The following is a 23329-nucleotide window of genomic DNA, read 5'->3' on the forward strand; positions in this document are numbered from 1 at the left end:
GCCACTTAACAATGGGAGCCTCCCTACAGGGTTATTGTCCCAATTGGCACATGTGTATGGAAAATGAATGGTTCCCTAGCATAATTCCAGCCATTTATACTGACCCAGTGCAGGTCGAAAGGGCGTTGCAGTGAAAGAATAGAGAGGGAGTGGCTAGATAGGCCCAGGTTATACTTCACAGTCCGTTATTCAAATGGTAGTTATGACAATGTAAATGGTAATTATATAACAAATACTCTAGAATTAGTATTTTGTTTGTGAAACTCTATAGTCACTTTCACGCTGGCATTTTCACTAGAACATTTAGCAGCTAATCAGTTAAGAGAAAGGGATTAAGAGATACTGATTCAATGCCCTCTGTTGATGTACTGTTGATTATTATAGATATGGGCCACATCCCAAATAGCCCCCTATTCCCTATACAGTAGATTATTTTTGTGCACTAAATAGGGGGCCATTTGGGACGTTGACATGATCATAGTGTAGACAGAGGTTGGCATGACTTCTCCAGGCTGTTACAGGATGTTACAGGTGAATATGAAGAAATTGTTCTATACATCTCGTTTCTACTGTATCTGCAACACTGTGTGCATAGTCAAGATTATAGCAAATTGATAGCCTCTGCATTGTGAAGATCTGTGTATTTGTGAACCTGCAACATATTTCCGGAACATTTCCTTAGTGCATTTCAAATTCAATCCAATGCCATTTGATTTGACTTGACTCAATTCAATTCAATTCAATTCAATTCAATTCAATTCAGCAAACTGTGATTCAATTAGGATTTGATGACAATCTGACTGGACTCAAATTAATTCAGCTAATTTTGATTCAATGATGATTCGATGACGATTCGACAATTAAATTAAGCCAACTTTGATTTGGTGATGATTTGACTTGACTCGACTCAATTGAGTCGAGTCAAGTCTAACTCTAACTTTGCGTGGAGGAGGTAGACTAGAGGGCTGTTCTGTTCCTACTCACCCCTGGTGAAGAGCACAGTGTGCAGTTTGAGGCTGCCCCCGTTCTGCAAGCGCGTGGGGAGCTCACTGAAGTGGCAGCTGTCCAGATACAGGGTGACCTTTAGGGCCTGCCGGCTGCCCTCCACGTGGTAACACACCGGCGTGTCTGGGGAACACAACATACACACACACCACTGCTTAGTTTGGGTTAATGTTAGAAGAGTTCATAGAGTTCTGTGCCTGTATTTATTAATCGTATAAGAGTCAGTGCTGATCAGTTTGGCCCTTTAGCTCATAATATAATCAGATTATTATGGACAGGGAGGACCTGATCCTAGATCAGCACTTCTACTCTGAGATGCTTGATAAATACGGTCCCTGGTTGCCTTTCCCTTCACTTAGGCATGAGGTGACAGTACACACTGGAGCACTGTGACTGTTTACTTAGAGATAATAGCGATCAGAATGTTGCATTTATCATGTTACACAAATACAACATTAGTATTCAGTGTTCTATATTCTGCAACATCCACCGATCCATTACATATTTAATTTGATGGGTTTGTAGTTATCAGACATAGGCATAATTGGTATGGATTCTTGCTTCAGTGGCCCGCCTAACACCATCCAAAGCTATGGGGGAAACCCTAGGAACAACACAACCCCTGTGAGGTCAGCGGACCGCCTTCTGAAGACCATCCACCCATAATCCTTTTGGATTGAGTGTGATGTTTTAGACTAACCCTTCACCCAACCTTTCATCTCCATAATGCTTACACATGGCTCTAATGAAACTATAGTACAGGGGGGCTTGCTGAACGGGCATTTTTCAAATCAATACCGTCAGACGAGCTTGCAGCCACGAACAGACTGTCTGCCTGCACTGCTCTACAGTAGTTAGCTAGGCCGCGCCATCCTGCTGAAGTGGGCATGTTTTCCAAAAAGCAATTTCAGAGTAAAAAGGTTTTTAAAGGAGGGAGGAAGGTGTGTGTGTGTGTGTGTGTGTGTGTGTGTGTGTGTGTGTGTGTGTATACACTGATATGCTTACTGCTTAGCAGTAACCTAGAATAGTACATCCCCGTTTTATCCATGGCTTTCTCCCCCAAAATGCAAAATGCATCTGATGTGCTTGCTTAAAGCAGCAATCTCAGCTCACCATATTGCGGGTCGTGAAAAGGAACAGACTGGTCTTTCAGCGAAGCTGGGTTTCACAGAGGTGTTTCATTGAAATGAAGCTGCAATTCTATGACAGGGGGAAAACTCTGGATCTACAGTAACAAAGCCCTTTGTTGTGGTTGACATCCAAGGTGTGTGTCGAACCACCACACGTAAACACCACTTACAACTCCCTCGACTGGCCACCGTTGCTAAGAAAATATGTGGTTGCTATGGGAAAGGGTCTACTTACTTGCGACCAGGCATTCATCCTCCAGCTGGCGGAAGAACACAGTGACTTTGTCCAGGTCCAACAGGGCCGCCTTGGTATCCTCCAGCATCGTCCTCTCCTCCTTCTACACAGTAGAGAGAAGACAAAGCTCAGCTAACAGGCCAGGGAGCGTATTCACAAAGAGTCTCAGATTAGGAGTGTTGATCTAGAATCTGTTTTTCCTTTTAGATTATAATGAATAAGATTATATGGACAGTGGGGACCTGATCCTAGATCAGCACTCTGAGACTCTTGGTGACTATGAGCCCAGGGCTCACTGTTTTAGCTTAGCAGTCAATGGAGACAGCGGAGTGTGGAAAGAGGCCTCAGATAGTCAATGGCACCCTTCTTTCTGGATCAGCACAGTACAGAGCCATTATACACTGCTCAAAAAAATTAAGGGAACACTAAAATAACACATCCTAGATCTGAATGAATGAAATAATCTTATTAAATACTTTTTTTCTATACATAGTTGAATGTGCTGACAACAAAATCACACAAAAATGATAAATGGAAATCAAATGTATCAACCCATGGAGGTCTGGATTTGGAGTCACACTCAAAATTAAAGTGGAAAACCACACTACAGGCTGATCCAACTTTGATGTAATGTCCTTAAAACAAGTCAAAATTAGGCTCAGTAGTGTGTGTGGCCTCCACATGCCTGTATGACCTCCCTACAACACCTGGGCATGCTCCTGGTGAGATGGCGGATGGTCTCCTGAGGGATCTCCTCCCAGACCTGGACTAAAGCATCTGCCAACTCCTGGACAGTCTGTGGTGCAACGTGGCGTTGGTGGATGGAGCGAGACATGATGTCCCAGATGTGCTCAATTGGATTCAGGTCTGGGGAACGGGCGGGCCAGTCCATAGCATCAATGCCTTCCTTTTGCAGGAACTGCTGACACACTCCAGCCACATGAGGTCTAGCATTGTCTTGCATTAGGAGGAACCCAGGGCCAACCGCACCAGCATATGGTCTCACAAGGGGTCTGAGGATCTCATCTCGGTACCTAATGGCAGTCAGGCTACCTATGGCCCCCCAAAGAAATGCCACCCCACACCATGACTGACCCACCGCCAAACCGGTCATGCTGGAGGATGTTGCAGGCAGCAGAACGTTCTCCACGGCGTCTCCAGACTCTGTCACGTCTGTCACATGTGCTCAGCGTGAACCTGCTTTCATCTGTGAAGAGCACAGGGCGCCAGTGGCGAATTTGCCAATCTTGGTGTTCTCTGGCAAATGCCAAACGTCCTGCACGGTGTTGGGCTGTAAGCACAACCCCCCCTGTGGACGTCGGGCCCTCATACCACCCTCATGGAGTCTGTTTCTGACCGTTTGAGCAGACACATGCACATTTGTGGCCTGCTGGAGGTCATTTTGCAGGGCTCTGGCAGTGCTCCTCCTGATCCTCCTTGCACAAAGGCGGAGGTAGCAGTCCTGCTGCTGGGTTGTTGCCCTCCTACGGCCTCCTCCACGTCTCCTGATGTACTGGCCTGTCTCCCTGGTAGCGCCTCCATGCTCTGGACACTACGCTGACAGACACAGCAAACCTTCTTGCCACAGCTCGCATTGATGTGCCATCCTGGATGAGCTGCACTACCTGAGCCACTTGTGTGGGTTGTAGACTCCATGTCATGCTACCACTAGAGTGAAAGCACCACCAGCATTCAAAAGTGACCAAAACATCAGCCAGGAAGCATAGGAACTGAGAAGTGGTCTGTGGTCACCACCTGCAGAACCCCTTCTTTATTGGAGGTGTCTTGCTAATTGCCTATAATTTCCACCTGTTGTCTATTCCATTTGCACAACAGCATGTGAAATTTATTGTCAATCAGTGTTGCTTCCTAAGTGGACAGTTTGATTTCACAGAAGTGTGATTGACTTGGAGTTACATTGTGTTGTTTAAGTGTTCCCTTTATTTTTTTGAGCAGTGCAATTACACTACTCTATTGATGGTTCCTAGATGGCTTGACATTTCTACTTGGTGCTCCTATGCTGATGATACTTTGCTGTATTGGTGTTTTGAATTGTGTTTTTAATGTGTATTTACCGTTTTTACTGGAGATGCCTAGCCAGCTATTCTTTGAAAAATTAGTATTTTGACCTCAATGGAGTAATAAAAAGGTCAAATAAAAATGAAATGGTTTCATATTATTGATTAAACTTAATCAAGCGCAACTCAACTATGTGACCCAAGTCTGCTGATTGTCGAAAGGCAAATAAATCACGTCAGTATAGGTTTAAAGTCTTTGTTTAAGCAGCAGGGCTCTACAACCCTGTTCCTTGTAGGTCATCACTCCAACCCCAGTTTCAGCTTATCAACCAGCTAATCATTTGAACCAGGTGCGCTAGATTAGGGTTGAAGCGAAAACCTACAAGACGGTAGCTCTCCAGGAACAGGGTTGGAGAGCCCTGCATTACAGTAGCCGGGACATTTTTGCCGCAGTACAGTCTCTTACCACATGGGGCGCCAGTGAGGACTGGAAGTTGAGCAGCACGCCGATGGCGGCCGCCTGTTCCAGCCACTTGCGGCTCGTCTCCTTGCTGTCCTCCTCGTACTCGCCGGCGTTGTTGAAGCGTGCACGCAGCGCCGCCAGGAGCTGCTCGGCCAGCGTGCACACGGCGCCCGCCGCGCTCTGGCAGAAGATCACGTCCCGCCGCAGCTGCAGAGCCGTGTCTGGGGTGGAGGGGAGGGGGAAATAAGATAAGCATTTTATTTTTCACAGAAATTTGCTTTACTAACTTCTTACAGGACATTTACAAAATCAGCAACCTACAAACCATATACAGGGAATTCTCCAAGTGATTAGAGGGATGGAGTAGAGGAGAATAATGGAAAGAGGTGAGAGAGAGGTCAGTGGAAGAGCGGTAAGAGGAAGGGAGTAATTGAAAAAGAAAATTAGTGATAGAGGAGGGAAGGGTAAAAGAAAGAGGGAAAGAGAGAGCATGAGACGGGCAGTTGACAACCGTTCTTACTATCAACACAACTGACAGAAATACTGCCTTTGCCTGGCCCCTCAGAGAATGAGAGAATCAATCACTCATCTAATCAACCTGAATAACACCAAGTCCTTTCTAACCTTCCACCTCAGAGTGGTGTGTAAACTCTAATCTAACATAGCCAGGGAGTTTACAATCTGCTCTATTACAGTGACTCATTCATGAGGACAGGGCCATTAACAACTGACATATGGCACGGCACACTTCAAAGGAACACACACGCAGACACACACACACAGAGATAAGGCTGGCATAAGGCTTACCTGTACATTTGAGCAGGGCCAGAAGCAGCTGGTTCTTCCCATCTACAGAAAAATTAGGATTTTATTACTTAAGTGATACGCGTGTTTCTGCTGTAGCTATGTGATTGTGTGTGATGGCTGTGTTACATGTGTGCTTATGGTGTGTGTGTTTTCTACTGACCGTCCACAAATCTCTGTAGGCTCTCCACCAGTGTCTTGATGGAGCTGGGCAGGTTCCAAGGGTCCTCCTGGATGTTCTTGTGGATGATGTAGCGACAGCGTACTGTCCAGTCCTCAGTGTGGCGGAACTCTGCTCAGAAAACATGGGGTGTCAATTAATTTGTCAATTAATTAGCAATATAAATGCTAGGAGAATTCTTCAGTATAACACCATTTCACATCTATACACACATATCTATTCACACATACACATTCTCATTTCTCAGTGATACCCTGACATGTCTCTCTCTCTAAACAAACATGCACTCAGACATATCTTACACACTCACACACACTAAACGTAGTGGGTACCTGGCTGAGTGTGGTCGGGGTGAAAGTGCTTGGTTTCCTCGCAGGCCTTGGTCATGACGGGCCCTTTGAGCAGGCTATTAATGGAGTCCACCTGCAGATGACAGTCACAACCAGTCAGACACATAGGCTGGCCTCAGTCTCTCAACATCAACAACAACAACAACAGGAAACTGGGGCCCAGGAAATCGACGGGAGCCAAAATGGTAGTGTCCCTCTGGGAATATGGGAGAGGTCAAAGGGCATGAGATGTGTAAGAGGAGATGCAAGGAAGATGACAAAGAGAGGAGAGATTGCAAAACAAGGTAATGCACTACAGATGATTACTACTACTGATTACTATCAACATGATCTGTGCCAAATGTTTCTGAGGGCTAATGGAAAACGTGTGTGTGTGAGAGAGAGAGAACGTCTGTGTGAGATAATGTGTGTGTGAGAGAGAACATCTGTGTAAGAGTGTGTGTGTGTATGCATGTGCGCGCGTATGCATGTGCGCGCATGTGTGTGTATGATTTTAGTGCCGAGCAGTGTTTACAATACACACAACACTGTATTAACCATGGCATGGCATACAAAAACAGAGTGAGATGTGGGTTGGCAAAGCCATTGAAGCTGATTGCACAGAGGACAGTGGTAAAGATGGTGCACCTGGTTGAAAAGGTGCTCCAGACAGCCATGCAGCTTGTCCTGCTTGTCTGAGGGAATCCTCATGTCACAGGGCAGCTCATCACCTGAGAAAGAAATAAATTCTGAACATTTTCCCACATAAGGCAAACCAATGCATCCTTAATGCTAGAGGGGTATGAACATCTTAGTCTACATTAACTGTTTCTTACCTGAACCCATCTCGTCACTCCCCAGGTAAGAGCTGTTGCTACGCACACTTGTGTATGACAGGACGGAATCCCTGTTACTGTTACATTCACTGCAACACAGACAGGAGTTTATACAGACAGAGACAGAGAGAGAGTCAGAAACAGTTGAATAACAAACCAGAGTTCATTCATTCCCTACAGAAAAAACACCAAGTCAAATGTGGAGTCTGTCTTGTAATTATCCAGTCAAATAATCCGACTGACTGTATGAAATATATAGTCAGATTGAGCAGTAATCAAATGCTTCAACTTACTTCATTGGCGGGACTAAAATGCATTCCACCGAGCTGTCGTAACGTGTGGCTACACCAATGTCCCAAACAAGAATTCAATTAATAAATACCAGGTAAGTTGAAGCTAAATGATATTCAAACATTAAAAGGAGATGCCTCCACCACCCCAAAGATATATTTATTTTAGTTCGAAAAATATATACAGTATATTTCGAAATTTGTTTCCATTTGTTGTCAGTGGCTAGTTTAACAAAACCAAAGTGTGGATTGCTGTCACTCCTTGTCCTTATGGTAAGGAAACAAATGTACATTCGCTGAACTACCCCATTAATGCTCAAGATTTATTCTCTTCCAATTATCCCTACATTTTCAATGCATTTTAATAGCCAGATATGCATCTCATCTTGCCTAAAATGCCTTTGGATGGCTTTTTATGGCTTCGTTGGATATTTTCAAATGGAAGGTCTTAAAAAGATGATTAGTGTGAGCGCAGAAAAGATTTACTGGGTGCAAATTGCAGATTACACACCTACTCTTGTGAATGTTTTCTGTGTGCGTCGTGGCATTATCATGTAAATGCTGAATCATACGAGTTTAAGGAGCCAGAAGTAGCATTGTCATCCCGTTAAAACAATCGCTTTGTTTTGCTTTGCTATAATCATCCAGCTTGGCAACAAACTGGTCCACAATGTGAACTGGAAGCCACAGGAATCAACTCCAGCATAGTGCAGGTATGGGCAACCCGCGGTCCACCCCCCTTTTGAAGGCCCTCAGATCAATTTCCACAAAACAAAACTAATAATACTAATTTTTTCGGGGGAACTCAGTCGGGATCTCAACTTACTGTTGCAAGTTAGAATAATATAATGAATACACAAGGTGCAATTTTGAAATGTGGCTGTGTTTCTCTTGTTACAGTATGTCAGTCACTGATAGTCACTCAATTAGCCCATGTCCGCAATTTTTTTTGATTGTAAGAGTCTAGTGGACAGTTAACTAAACTTAGTAATCATGGTCGAGAGGCCCCCATTGATTTTGTTAGTCTCACTAAGATACACTACATATACAAAAGTACAGTGCATTCGGAAAGTATTCAGACGCCTTGACTTTTTCCACTTTGTTACGGTACAGCCTTATTCTAAAATTGATTAAATTGTTGCATTTTTCTTATCAATCTACACACAATACCCCATAATGACATTTTTGCAAATGTATTACAAATAGAAAAATCACATTTACATAATTATTCAGACCATTTACTCAGTACTTTGTTGAAGCACCTTTGGCAGCGATTACTGCCTCAAGTCTTCTTGGGTATGACGCTACAAGCTTGGCACACCTGTATTTGGAGAGTTTCTCCCATTCTTCACTGCAGATCCTCTCAAGCTCTGTCAGGTTGGATGGTGAGCATTGCTGCACAGCTATTTTCAGGTCTCTCCAGAGATGTTCGATCAGGTTCAAGTCCGGGCTCTGGCTGGGCCACTCAAGGGCATCCAGAGACTTGTCCCGAAGCCACTCCTGCATTGTCTTGGCTGTGTGCTTAGGGTCGTTGTCCTGTTGGAAGGTGAACCTTCGCCCCAGTCTGAGGTCCTGAGCGCTCTGGAGCAGGTTTTCATCAAGTATCTCTCTGTACTTTGCTCCGTTCATCTTTCCATCGTCTCCCAGTCACTGAAAAACATCCTCACAGCATGATGCTGCCACCACCATGCTTCACCGTAGGGATGGTATTGGCCAGGTGATGAGCGGTGCCTGGTTTTCTCCAGACATGATGCTTGGCCTTCAAGCCAAAGAGTTCAATCTTGGTTTCATCAGACCAGAGAATCTTGTTTCTCATGGGCTGAGAGTCCTTTAGGTGCCTTTTGGCAAACTCCAAGCGGGCTGTCATGTGCCTTTTACTGAAGAGTGGCTTCCCTCTGGCCACTCTACCATGGAGGCCAGATTGGTGGATTGCTGCAGAGATGGTTGTCCTTCTGGAAGGTTCTCCCATCTCCACAGAGGAACTCTGGATCTCTGTCAGAGTAACCATTGGCTTCTTGGTCACATCCCTGACCTAGGCCCTTCTCCCCCGATTGCTCAGTTTGGCCGGGCGGCCAGCTCTAGGAAGAGTCTTGGTGGTACAAAACTTCTTCCACTTAAGAATGATGGAGGCCACTATGTTCTTGGGAACCTTCAATGCTGCAGAAATTTTTTGGTACCCTTCCCAGATCTGTGCCGACACAATCCTGTCTCGGAGCTCTAAGGACAATTCCTTCGACCTCATGGCTTGGTTTTTGCTCTGACATGCACTGTCAACTGTGGGACCTTATATAGACAGGTGTGTGCCTTTCCGAATTGTGTCCAATCAATTGAATTTACCACAGGTGGACTCCAATCAAGTTATAAAAACATCTCAAGGATGATCAATGGAAACAGGAAGCACCCAAGCTCAATTTTGAGTCTCATAGCAAAGGATCTTTTTTGTTTTTTATAAATGTGCAAAAATATCTAAAAACCTGTTTTCACTTTGTCATTATGGGGTATTGTGTGTAGGTTGATGAGGGGAAACAATTATTGAATCCATTTTAGAATAAGGCTGTAACGTAACAAAATGTGGAAAAAGTGAAGGGGTCTGAATACCTTCCAAATGCACTGTATGTGGAAACCCCATAAAATTTGTGGATTCTGCTATTTCAGCCACTCCCGTTGCTGACGTGTATAAAATCGAGCACACGAGCTCACAGAACGGGACTGCCGAGTGCTGAAGCGCATAGCATGTAAAAATCGCCTGCCCTCGGTTGCAACACTCACTTCCGAGTTCCAAACTGCCTCTGGAAGCAACGTCAGCACAATAACTGTTCGTTGGAGCTTCATGAAATGGGTTTTCATGTCCGAGCAACCGCACACAAGCCTAAGATCACCATGCGCAATGCCAAACATTGGCTGAAGTAGTGTAAAGCTAGCCGCCATTGGACTCTGGAGCAGTGGAAACGTGTTCTCTGGAGTGATAAATCGCGCTTCACCATCTGGCAGTCCGACGGACTAATCTGGGTTTGGTGGATGCCAGGAGAACGCTACCTGCCCCAATGCATAGTACCAACTGTAAAGTTTGGTGGAGGAGGAATAATGGTCTGGGCCTGTTTTTCATGGTTCGGGCTAGGCCCCTTAGTTTCAGTGAAGGGAAATCTTAACGCTACAGCATATAATTACATTCTAGAAGATTCTGAGCTTCCAACTTTGTGGCAACAGTTTGGGGAAGGCCCTTTCCTGTTTCAGCATGAAAATGCCCCCGTGCACAAAGCAAGATCCATACAGAAATGGTTTGTCGAGATCGGTGTGGAAGAACTTGACTGGCCTGCACAGAGCCCTGACCTCAAACCCATCGCACACCTTTGGGATGAATTGAAATGCCGACAGCGAGCCAGGTATCTAGTGGAAAGCCTTCCCAGAAGAGTGGAGGCTGTTATAGCAGCAAAGAGGGGGGGGACCAACTCCATATTATTGCCCATGATTTTGGAATGAGATGTTCAACAAGCAGGTGCCCACATACTTTTGGCCATGCAGTGTATCAAATTAAAACCCGCAAACATTTATCTCCACCCTATGGAAACGTTTGTAGAATTGCAGCAAACTTGCTTTAAGACTGCAACATTTTTTCTCTGGCCCATGGCAAAATGTGTAGAATTGCACGAAATGAACTCATAAATGGGATGCTGGATCATTCCCGACAAGCTGGGACTGAAGTGCCAACCTTTACGTAATACACCCAGGGCTTTGGCTTCAATTCTCTCCTCCAAGCACACGATCACACTCAGGCACTCACGCACGCACGCACACTCACACAAGCTCTCCTGGGAGAGGGTTCTAAATTTAGTCTTATCTCGTGGCAGGTTTGGAGCGGCCCACCCTCACCAGATGTGACGAGACAGACTGTCTAAGAGACAAACAAACCAGACTGCTGGTGGGTGTACAATTAACTATTTTTCTTTCCTTTTTCAGTCTTTTTTTTTTTCAGTCATTTGCTCATTCCTCTCCCTCTCCTTTCACTGTGGTGTCGCTCCCTCTATTTTCCTCTCCAAGACTCTCCCGAAGTCTTTTGCTGTTGACCGTCACCTTCCCCTATCCCTCATTCTTGGTGTTTGTCTGCCGGTCTGTCACCTATCGGTATGTCTTTCTCTCCAATCATCATGAACGTTATGCATTTATAAAGTGTTTCTCGCCCAGTCCAAAAGCCCATTGGATGACCGGACAACTCACCCCATCCAGCATCAAACCTATAGCACCCTCTCCATGTGTTTCTACTAACATGCTAAATGCTAATTTTGTTGCCAGCCTCTTCCGCGATAGCCTGGGGACGTGGTTAGCACCCTATTCCCTATGTAGTGCACTACTTTTGGACAGACTCATATACACTAAGTGTGCAGAACATTAGGAACACCTTCCTAATATTGAGTTGCACCCCTTTTGCCCTCAGAGCAACCTCAATTCATCGGGGCATGGACTCTACAAGGTGTCGAAAGCGTTCCATTTTGACTCAAATGCTTCCCACAGTTGTGTCAAGTTGGCTGGATGTCCTTTGGGTGGTGGACCATTCTTGATACAAACAGGAAACTGTTGAGCATGAAAAACCCAGCACCGTTGCAGTTCTTGACACACTCAAACCGGTGCGCCTGGCACCTACTACCATACCCCGTTTAAAGGCACATATATTTTGTCTTGCCCATTCACCCTCTGAATGGCACATACACAATGCATGTCTCAAGGCTTAAAAAACCTGTCTCCTCCCCTTAATTAAAGTGGATTTAACAAGTGACATCAATAAGGGATCATAGCTTTCACCTGGATTCACCTGGTCAGTCTATGTCATGGAAAAAGTTCATAATGTTTTGTACACTCAGTGTAGTGCACTTCTTTTGGCCAGAGCCCATGAGGGTCTGGCCAAAAGTAGTGCACTGTATAGGGAATAGGGTGTCACTGCGGATGCAACCTGAGTGAGCTCACTAGGCCCTGTACTGTGGGTGGCTGTTGGCTAGAAGGAGTTGCGCTTGCTGCTCTAGTTGTAATGACAGACTGGGCAGAGAGAGAGAGAAGCGCAGGCTACTCATTTAGCCTCTATTACACACTGCACTCTCGCCAGGAGCTGACCACTGCCCTTAGTGGGTGGTAGTGGGCGGAGACCGTGGACCGGTGCCCGAATGACACTACCACCACTGCCAACAACCATCTGAATGAACTCAAGCTGGCGAGGAGGTAGCACAGTGACATCACCAAGATCACTGGACACATTTCATGTTTAGCTCCCCGATTTTATGTGATTCGACTCCCCACATCTGGAACCTATTGGGAGAGTCGGAGGGAACCCGATGCCGTCACAGTGAGAAACAACATTACAAATAGGGGGAGATCTTTGTTGTTGGTTTCACATGAAGCTGGCTCACGGAATTGGGAAACACCCGTTTTCTTTACTGTACCTTAGGTTTTCTATGACCCTTTATTTTACCATGGTGAAATTGAGAGCACATTCTCATTTGCCCCAATAGAGTAGAGGGTGAGCTGATCCTAGATCAGTGCCTAAGGGAAATGGAGTGGCATTGGAATGACGGCTCCTGTTGGGAGTTCACATTGGATGAGTGACACCTCTCCTCTGTCTTTCACTCACAAGGTAATTGCCCACCACAGATCTAGAATCAGATAATCCTACCCCCAATACTTACCTCAAACTTTACTGTGGATGAAGAAATATCTAAACATGGTTACGGGTAACCTCCACCTCCACCTTTTAACCCATTGCACTACTTTTAGTATTATGGTGATTTGTATTGTATTATGTGCTTCTGCTTTGCTTGCCCTTGGGGGTTTTAGTCTGGGTATCTTTAAAGCACTTTGTGACAACTGCTGATGTAAAAAGGGCTCTATAATATACATTTGATTGATTAAAATACATTTGATTGGGAAGAAGCACCAATGTAAAATGTCCAAGACAGATTTCCTTTCGGGGACTTTAAAGTTAATCTTATCTCAACTCTCATCTTATCTTACCTGTAGGAGTCCCTGTAGCTCATGGTGTCGTGGCCTGAGTCCTCCTGGTCCTCCTCCGTCACCTTGAAGCAGACCCTCTTGATGCCCCCATGCTCAGCTTTTTCCTGGTCCCCCTCCTCAGGGGCCACGGAGGGGGGCTGGCTGGCCTCGTAGGCTGGGGGCTCGCTGCCCTGCGGCTGGGTGGGCTCCGTGATGGACGACAGGAGGCTGCAGTTATCGGCCATCGCATAGGAGGGGAAAACACATGAAAAGTAAGAGTAAGGGTAGAGGTTTTCTTATGTGACTCCTTTATCTGTCTTTTACACATGTGCGCCCAAACATGCAAGTGGACACACATACAGTATCTCACAAAAGTGAGTACACCCCTCACATTTTTGTAAATATTTGAGTATATCTTTTCATGTGACAACACTGAAGAAATGACACTTTGCTACAATGTAAAGTATTGAGTATACAGCTTGTATAACAGTGTAAATTTGCTGTCCCCTCAAAATAACTCAACACAGCCATTAATGTCTAAACCGCTGGCAACAAAAGTGAGTACACCCCTAAGTGAAAATGTCCAATTTGGTCCCAATTAGCCATTTCCCCTCCCCGGTGTCATGTGACTCATTAGTGTTACAAGGTCTCAGGTGTGAATGGGGAGCAGGTGTGTTAAATTTGGTGTCATCACTCTCACACTCCCTCATACTGGTCACTGGAAGTTTAACATGGCACCTCATGGCAAAGAACTCTGAGGATCTGAAAAAAAGATGGCTGTCGTCCCAGAAGGAAGCCTCTTCTAACGACGATGCACAAGAAAGCCCGCAAACAGTTTGCTGAAGACAAGCAGACTAAGGACATGGATTACTGGAACCATGTCCTGTGGTCTGATGAGACCAAGATAAACTTATTTGGTTCAGATGGTGTCAAGCGTGTGTGGCAGCAACCAGGTGAGGAGTACAAAGACAAGTGTGTCTTGCCTACAGTCAAGCATGGTGGTGGGAGTGTCATGGTCTGGGGCTGCATGAGTGCTGCCGGCACTGGGGAGCTACAGTTCATTGAGGGAACCATGAATGCCAACATGTACTGTGACATACTGAAGCAGAGCATGATCCCCTCCCTTCGGAGACTGGGCCACAGGGCAGTATTCCAACATGATAACAACCCCAAACACACCTCCAAGACGACCACTGCCTTGCTAAAGAAGCTGAGGGTAAAGGTGATGGACTGGCCAAGCATGTCTCCAGACCTAAACCCTATTGAGCATCTGTGGGGCATCCTCAAACGGAAGGTGGAGGAGTGCAAGGTCTCTAACATCCACCAACTCCGTGATGTTGTCATGGAGTAGTGGAAGAGGACTCCAGTGGCAACCTGTGAAGCTCTGGTGAACTCCATGCCCAAGAGGGTTAAGGCAATGCTGGAAAATGATGGTGGCCACACAAAATATTGACACTTTGGGCCCAATTTGGACATTTTCACTTAGGGGTGTACTCACTTTTGTTGCCAGCAGTTTAGACATTAATGGCTGTGTGTTGTGTTATTTTGAGGGGACAGCAAATTTACACTGTTATACAAGCTGTACACTCATTACTTTACATTGTAGCAAAGTGTCATTTCTTCAGTGTTGTCACATGAAAAGATATACTCAAATATTTACAAAAATGTGAGGGGTGTACTCACTTTTGTGAGATACTGTATATTGCTTTTATATGCGCGCACATATCTTTTACACACACAGTAGAGAAGGTTTTCCCTCCTTTCAATAGGGTTGTGGCTTCACGGCCTGTTCCTGTTAGCCCAGTCCATAAACCGTTTTGGACTGACGAATTCCCCTGTTTTCAAAGTATCCACATTGTTAAACAAGCAAAAAGGGCAGTCAGACAAAGGGGGTTTGGCGTGGGCCTCAGGAAGGCTGCCTGGGGACAATGGTTTCATAGTATATTGGACATCCAGCCTTCCATTTTCATGCAGAATAATAACAGAGATCTTTGGAGGAAAATGTAAACGAATAGACTACAGGAACTAAAAATAAACGACGGTGATATATAATTGGGCAATTCTAAAACCGCTACTTGTAATTGAGAGGACGAAATACGGACAGAACGCATGACTCATGTCTTTGTGGGTTCCTACATGTGTATTATTTGGGTACTCACACTATTGGGGTACTTTGGGTAAAGTTGAACAATTTTACATTAAAAAAAACTTTTTTAGTCATTTAGGAGACGCTCTTATCCAGAGCGACTTACAGTTAGTGAGTGCATACATTATTATTATTATTTAATTTTTTTCATACTGGCCCCCTGTGGGAATCGAACCCACAACCATGGTGTTGCAAACGCCATGCTCTACCAACTGAGCTACATCCCTGCCGGCCATTCCCTCCCCTACCCTGGACGACGCTGGGCCAATTGTGCGCCGCCTCATGGGTCTCCCGGTCGCGGCCAGCTACGACAGAGCCTGGATTCGAACCAGGATCTCTAGTGGCACAGCTAGCACCTGCGCCACTCGGCAGGATTGAACAATGAAATTCAACTATAGTAGTTATAGTACACTTCAACGCAGGTACTTAGCAATGATACTCATACACACAGTATATCAGGCCGCATTATATCGGTTTGCGGGCCGTGTCTGGCTCGCGGGCCACCAGTTTGAGATCCCTGACATAGGTACTTAGCGAGGATTTTCACATATCTGTACTTACACGTCTATCTGGGTGACGTACTGCCTCATCTCTCGGACAGCGACGTCCAGGCGGCTGTAGAGGCGGATGTATGCATCCTGGATCTCCATGTCCTCCTGTTTGAGCAGGAAGCTGAGGCCCTTCCCCCGGTGGGCCTGCTGCCTCCTGTCTGGAGTGCCCTCTCCAGAGCCCTCGATGTCCCACTCCCCCTCCTCTCCCAGACCGCTGCAGCTGTAGGACGGGGCGCCCATGCTTGTCACACAGTGCTGGGTGTGGGACATGGGGTTCAGGTTAGCTGTGGGGAGAGAGAAAATCAATAGATAAATAAATAGAGGTAAAGAAAAGGAAGTGAAAGAAGCTGTACTTCACATCATGTCAGAAAAGCAGAGGTAGAAATAGAGAGGAGGGAAGAAAGGGAAAGAGCGAGGAGAGACAATCAACTTTCACTTCCAGAGACCCAGATCTACACCAGATGTTCAGCCTTCATACACAATAACACTCTTGTGAATATACAGCCTATCATTTTGACTCAAACTGTGCTTTTATATAAAGGGCCTTTATACATATCGCTGTTCTATGTACATTCTACTGCCTTGCGAGTCATGAAGAAATGCCTAGAACATGACAAAAACACAGTAAAAAATAGTTTTTGTTATTTGGTATTGTGGTCCAATTCAAAATTCTACGTCCTGATCGTGGAGCCTGAGGGTGTAATGTTAGCACATAATAGCATAGGCTACGATTAAGTCGAGGAGCTCCTATACTTTGTGCACATTCCAGCCCTGAGCACTCTATGAAGCTACTAAATGCACTAAAAAAGCAGACATTTTGCATCACCTCAGGAAACATTCCTCACAATTCCATGCATTTCTGACCGCAAAGCCAATGAAGCAGTCACTTTGGAGTCGTAAAAAACGGAATTGTTTAGCCTGGTAAAGAAACTTTACACTTGGTTGCTGGGGGAATTGCCAATGTCTTGGCGAGGCACAACTGTAGAGTAGATGTCAAATCATGCTGCGAGAGACAGAGGAGGGAGGCAGGTTGAAACAATGCTAACGGTTATCTCAGATGGCTGGCTGTCTGTTGCAGCTTCCTCCCCTGTCTTCCCCTGGCTGTCTGCGCGGCGGCAGGCCAAACGGCAGGCTACTGAAACCAGAGAGACTGACAAAACACAGACAGGAGGACCAGATGGGCCCATAGCGATACATATACACTGAGTATACCAAACATTAGGAACACCTTCCTAATATTGAGTTGCACCTCCCCCTTTTGCCCTCAGAACAGCCTCAATTCGTCGGGGCATGGACTCTACAAGGTGTCGAAAGCGTTCCACAGGGATGCTGGCCCATGTTGACTCCAATGCTTCCCACAGTTGTGTCAAGTTGGCTGGATGTCCTTTGGGTGGTGGACCATTATTGATACACACGGGAACCTGTTGAACATGAAAAACCCAGCAGTGTTGCAGTTCTTGACACAAACCGGTGCACCTGGAACCTACTACCATACCCCGTTCAAAGGCACTTAAATCTTTTGTCCTGCCCATTCAACCTCTGAATGGCACACCTACACAATCAATGTCTCAATTGTCTCTAGGCTTAAAAATCCTTCTTTATCCTGTCTCCTCCCCTTCATCTACACTGAATGAAGTGGATTTAACAAGTGACATCAATAATGGATCATAGCTTTCACCTGGATTCACCTGGTCAGTCGATGTCATGGAAAGAGCAGGTGTTCTTAATGTTTTGTATACTCTGTGTATAATGTTCTATTTAATTCTGTGGATGGGCCAAGGGCTACACCTGTTAAGCTCTCTCTTTGCCCCTGCACCGAACAACCTCTACAGTAAAGTAATCTAATGATCACCTTCTTCCCATTTCCTCATCTCCCTCTTACTCTCTAGAGAATATCCCACCCTTGGTGCCTTGGAGGGCCCACTTCGATGACATCAATCATCACCCACAGAGAAGATGGTTACATGTGACGGCTTGGGGGGTGGAAGGAGGGTCGCCTGAGGCTAATAGAAGTTTTTAATGGGCGACCGATGGAGACGATTAGTGGTGGGATTACAACCACATTAGTGCTAATTTACTGTGGGAATTGTCACTATATGCGGCTAAAGGCTAACGAGGTTTGGTTCATCACGAGAGCTCAAAGTCATTTATACAGTGGGATTTAATTGGTCAAAGAGGGTAATTAGTTTAAATTATCTATTTGTTTGAAGCTTTAAAGTGGCTAATAGGCTAGCTGTGTAATGTTGTTAAGGGGATATTGGCCATTGTTGGCAAAACTCAACTGTGATTAGACTTAGGCATTGATACGACTCTCCAACTGGTCTCTATTGTCGTATTTGCGTGCTGTACTTTTCAATATGTAAGCAAAAAGGTATAAGCGTGTGTCAGTTCATGCATGCGTGTGCATGCTCGTGCATCTTATGCGTCCATGTGTCTACATGCACACACAGGCACGTCTGCTCGCCCCACCTTGGTCGGGGTCCAGGCCGAAGAAGGAGTTTTTGCGTCCAAAGCGGATGCTGAAGGCCCTGCCAGTGGCCGTGGTGGTCTTGGGGTAAGACACCTGCATCAGGTTGACGTGGCAGTTGGTGGGCACAAAGTCCATGCAGCCCAGTGGGTGAGGCCGTACACCCGCCTGCTTGAACGTGGGACATGCCTTGTTCCTCAGCTCCTGGGCAAACTGAAAACAGAAGAATGAAATTGGTACCTTCACCGCTATAACATAATGATGGTTCAATACTCACTGCTGATATGTGTGTGTTGTGTGTTTGAATGTGAGTGTGAGTGGGGTGTATTACCTTTCGATAGCTACTGAATTACTGAAGTGGGGGGGTTTGTGTGTGTGCATGCGCATATGCTTGAGGAAGATTGGGAGAGAGTCTGAGTGTGCATTTACAAAACAGTTGAAGAAAGCGACAAGCAGTCTGTGTTTGTAGCTGCTCTTGCACTACATAAGGGGCTATGAGAGACAGAGGGATCCTGTAGTTCCTGTACCTGCTGGTAGCTGCTGATTCGTCGGCGGATGCTCTCCAGCTTGGTGTCACAGATGTTCCTGAACTCAAACTGAGGCATCGACACCACGCGGTCGCTCTGTGAGATCAGCTGGCTGCAGTTGCGCACAAAATGGCTGTCGTCACCGGCAAAGGCCTCCAGGATCTGACAGGTGAAAACTAATGTTTAAGTCACTTTGGATTCACGTCTTCAAGTTCAAGTTATTTGAAGTGATTTATGCAGGAATTGAACAGCATGTAACCTGGGAAGCATTCACTCCCATTGTTTTCTGTCATAAATGCTAATGTTAACGAGTCGTGGCTGTGGCTATGAATTGAAACCCATAGTACTAATGCTAGGAGAATACAACAACAATAGACATGCATTGTGGCCAACCTGCTCCAGCAGTAAACCACACACTGCTGCTAGCATGCTAATGCTAAGAGCAGTGTTAGCATGCTAATGCTAACAACAACAGACATGTACTGTACTTTGGCGGTGAGGCTGAAGCAGCCCTTGGGCTCCACCATCTTCTCCAGGACGTGGCTCTTGATGCCGGCCGTGCTGACGTACTCGTACACCACGCCATGCTCCAGGTGCACGTTGTCAACCATCATGCTCACCAGAGGCACAGAGTCATCAGACACGGACAGCCTGCTCAGGCTATAGTCTGGATGAGACACAAAATAGAGGACACTTGAGTACACACCTGTTGTTGGATAGATGGACAGAGACAAACCCACACATATGAACACACAAACACACAGTGAGGTAGTGTACACTACAGTACCTGTTCCATTCCTGGCATTCTCCTCCTCTGTATCAGAGCCGTTCTCTGCTGGGCAGGCCCTGAACGACCCCCTGTCCTCCTCAACATCCTCAAATGCCCGATACACCCACTGACACTTATAGGACACAGGGAGGGACACACTGGAGTCAAACATTGGTGTGTGTTTCTGTACATGCCATCATACAGTTTACATAAGTATTCACACCCGAGTCAATACTTTGTAGAAGCACATTTGGCGGCGAATACAGCTTTGAGTCGTCTTGGGTATGTCTGTATCAGCTTTGCACATCTAGATTTGGGGATTTTCTCCCATTCTTCCTTGCAGATTTTCTGAAGCTCTGTTAAGTTAGATGGGGAGTGGCAGTGAACAGCAATCTTCAAGTCTTTCCACGGATTTTCAATGGGATTCAAGTCTGGGCTTTGGCTGGGCCACTCAAGGACTTCCACATTCTTGTTCTGAAGCCATCCCAGCTTGCTTTGGCTGTATGCTTGGGGTCCTGTTGGAACGTAAATCTTCGCCCCCAGTCTAAGGTCGTTTGCACTCTGAAGCAGGTTCTTATCAAGGATTTGCCTGTATTTGGCTCCACTATTCATTGTTCTCTCTATCCTTACCAGTCTCCCAGTCCCTGCCGCTGAAAAGCATCCCCATAGCATGATGCTGCCACCACCATGCTTCACGGTAGGGATTGGGTTAGACTGGTGATGAGCTGGGCCTGGTTTTCTCCAGACATAGCGCTTTGCATTCAGGCCAAAGAGTTAACATTTTGTCTCATCAGACCACAGAATCTTTTGCTTATGCTCTCAGAATATTTCACTTGCCTTTTTGCTAAATCCAGGCGTGCTGTCATGTGCCTTTTTCTCCGGAGTGGCTTCAGTCTGGCCACTCTCCCATAAAGCCCAGATTGGTGAAGTGCTGTAGAGATTGATGTCCTTCTGAAAGGTTCTCCCATCTCAGCCAAGGAACGCTGTAGTTCTGTCGGAGTGGTCATAGGGTTCTTGGTCACCTCCCTGACCAAGGTACTTATTGCCCGGTTGCTCAGTTTGGTCGGACAGCCAGCTCTAGGCAGTGTCTGTGTAGTGCCATATTTTTTCAATTTCCCAATGATGGAGACCACTGTGCTCTTGGAAACTTTTAACACTCTAGAAATTGTTTTATACTCTTCCCCAGATAGATGCCTCATCCCAATTCTACCTTGGAGCTCTACGGACAGTTCCTTGGACTTCATGGTATAGTTTCTGCTCTTACATGCACTATCAACTGTGGGACCTTATAAAGACAGGTGTGCTCCTTTCTAAATCATGTCCAAACAATTGAATTGGCCACAGGTGGACTCCAATAAAGTTGTCGTGACATCTCAAGGATGATCAAAGGAAATTGGATGCACCTGAGCTCAATTTGGAGTGTCATAGCAAAGGTGTGCGAATACTTATGTAAATTGGATCATTCTTATTTCATTTTCAATAAATGTGCTAAAATTTCAAAGAAATATATGTTTTCACTTTCCCATTATGGGGTATTGTGTGTAGATGGGTGAGAAAAAACAAATATTTAATCCATTTTGAATTCAGGCTGTAACAACAAAATGTGGAATAAGTCAAGGGGTATGAATACTTTCTGAAGGGAAAAAAGTATTTCATCCCCTGCTGATTTTGTACGTTTGCCCACTGACAAAGAAATGATCAGTCTATAATTTTAATGGTAGGTTTATTTGAACAGTGAGAGACAGAATAACAACAACAAAATCCAGAAGAACGCATGTCAAAAATGTTATAAATTGATTTGCATTTTAATGAGGGAAATAAGTATTTGACCCCCTCTCAATCAGGAAGATTTCTGGCTCCCAGGTGTCTTTTATACAGGTAACGAGCTGAGATTAGGAGCACACTCTTAAAGGGAGTGCTCCTAATCTCAGTTTATTACCTGTATAAAATACACCTGTCCACAGAAGCAATCAATCAATCAGATTCCAAACTCTCCACCATGGCCAAGACCAAAGAGCTCTCCAAGGATGTCAGGGACAAGATTGTAGACCTACACAAGGCTGGAATGGGCTACAAGACCATCGCCAAGCAGCTTGGTGAGAAGGTGACAACAGTTGGTGCGATTATTCGCAAATGGAAGAAAAACAAAAGAACTGTCAATCTCTCTCGGCCTGGGGCTCCATGCAAGATCTCACCTCGTGGAGTTGCAATGATCATGAGAACGGTGAGGAATCAGCCCAGAACTACACGGGAGGATCTTGTCAATGATCTCAAGGCAGCTGGGACCATAGTCACCAAGAAAACAATTGGTAACAGACTACGCCGTGAAGGACTGAAATCCTGCAGCGCCCACAAGGTCCCCTGCTCAAGAAAGCACATATACATGCCCATCTGAAGTTTGCCATTGAACATCTGAATGATTCAGAGGAGAACTGGGTGAAAGTGTTGTGGTCAGATGAGACCAAAATCGAGCTCTTTGGCATCAACTCAACTCGCCGTGTTTGGAGGAGGAGGAATGCTGCCTATGACCCCAAGAACACCAACCCCACCGTCAAACATGGAGGTGGAAACATTATGCTTTGGGGGTGTTTTTCTGCTAAGGGGACAGGACAACTTCACCGCATCAAAGGGACAATGGACGGGGCCATGTACCGTCAAATATTGGGTGAGAACCTCCTTCCCTATGCCAGGGCATTGAAAATGGGTCGTGAATGGGTATTCCAGCATGACAATGACCCAAAACACACGGCCAAGGCAACAAAGGAGTGGCTCAAGAAGAAGCACATTAAGGTCCTGGAGTGGCCTAGCCAGTCTCCAGACCTTAATCCCATAGAAAATCTGTGGAGGGAGCTGAAGGTTCGAGTTGCCAAACGTCAGCCTCGAAACCTTAATGACTTGGATAAGATCTGCAAAGACGAGTGGGACAAAATCCCTCCTGAGATGTGTGCAAACCTGGTGGCCAACTACAAGAAATGTCTGACCTCTGTGATTGCCAACAAGGGTTTTGCCACCAAGTACTAAGTCATGTTTTGCAGAGGGGTCAAATACTTATTTCCCTCATTAAAATGCAAATCAATTCATAACATTTTTGACATGCGTTTTTCTGGATTTTTTTGTTGTTATTCTGTCTCTCACGGTTCAAATAAACCTACCATTAAAATTATAGACTGATCATTTCTTTGTCAGTGGGCAAACGTACAAAATCAGCAGGGGATCAAATACTTTTCCCCCATACTGTATATGCATATTTTCTCATGGAACATGGCACTGGTACAGGAAACACACTGGCAATCAACCAGCTGTGTGAATGAACAAACAGAGACGTTAAGACATGGTCCAAACAGAGCAGCTCTGAGGAGACTTGACTGGGCAAGAGCTGAGGGGATTGGACAAGGAAATCCATGGTAAACATCAACAGAGCAGGGAATTGGACAGGAGGAGGGGAGCGAGAGTAAATATCAACACATCACCTAATAAAAAAGCACCACAGTACATCCTGCAGGGTCCCAAGCTGGATAAAGCCAAAATACAGAATTTGACACAGTAGGAAAATAAAAACAAGGGGGGAAAGGAGGTCTACTGGCAATTCACTGTAAATGGTA

The 23329-nt window shown here is 45.6% G+C and overlaps 1 protein-coding gene across 1 annotated transcript in view; it reads right to left on the minus strand.

The window, feature by feature from the left end:
- The window catches only part of LOC121538247 (phosphatidylinositol 3,4,5-trisphosphate-dependent Rac exchanger 1 protein), a 119835-nt gene that overhangs the window by 4507 nt on the left and 91999 nt on the right, over window positions 1-23329 (minus strand). The window contains exons 21-34 of the mRNA XM_041846094.2: window positions 19746-19860; window positions 19447-19625; window positions 18959-19120; window positions 18434-18644; window positions 15975-16248; window positions 13289-13495; window positions 7002-7090; window positions 6814-6896; window positions 6169-6259; window positions 5819-5947; window positions 5659-5700; window positions 4855-5072; window positions 2371-2473; window positions 985-1128 (exon numbers count right to left, since the gene is read on the minus strand). Coding sequence (XP_041702028.1) covers window positions 985-1128; window positions 2371-2473; window positions 4855-5072; window positions 5659-5700; window positions 5819-5947; window positions 6169-6259; window positions 6814-6896; window positions 7002-7090; window positions 13289-13495; window positions 15975-16248; window positions 18434-18644; window positions 18959-19120; window positions 19447-19625; window positions 19746-19860 — 2047 coding nt within the window. The remainder of the gene's footprint in view (window positions 1-984; window positions 1129-2370; window positions 2474-4854; window positions 5073-5658; window positions 5701-5818; window positions 5948-6168; window positions 6260-6813; window positions 6897-7001; window positions 7091-13288; window positions 13496-15974; window positions 16249-18433; window positions 18645-18958; window positions 19121-19446; window positions 19626-19745; window positions 19861-23329) is intronic.

The sequence above is a fragment of the Coregonus clupeaformis genome, chromosome 24 (assembly GCF_020615455.1).
Source record: "Coregonus clupeaformis isolate EN_2021a chromosome 24, ASM2061545v1, whole genome shotgun sequence".
Taxonomy (NCBI): Eukaryota; Metazoa; Chordata; class Actinopteri; order Salmoniformes; family Salmonidae; genus Coregonus; species Coregonus clupeaformis.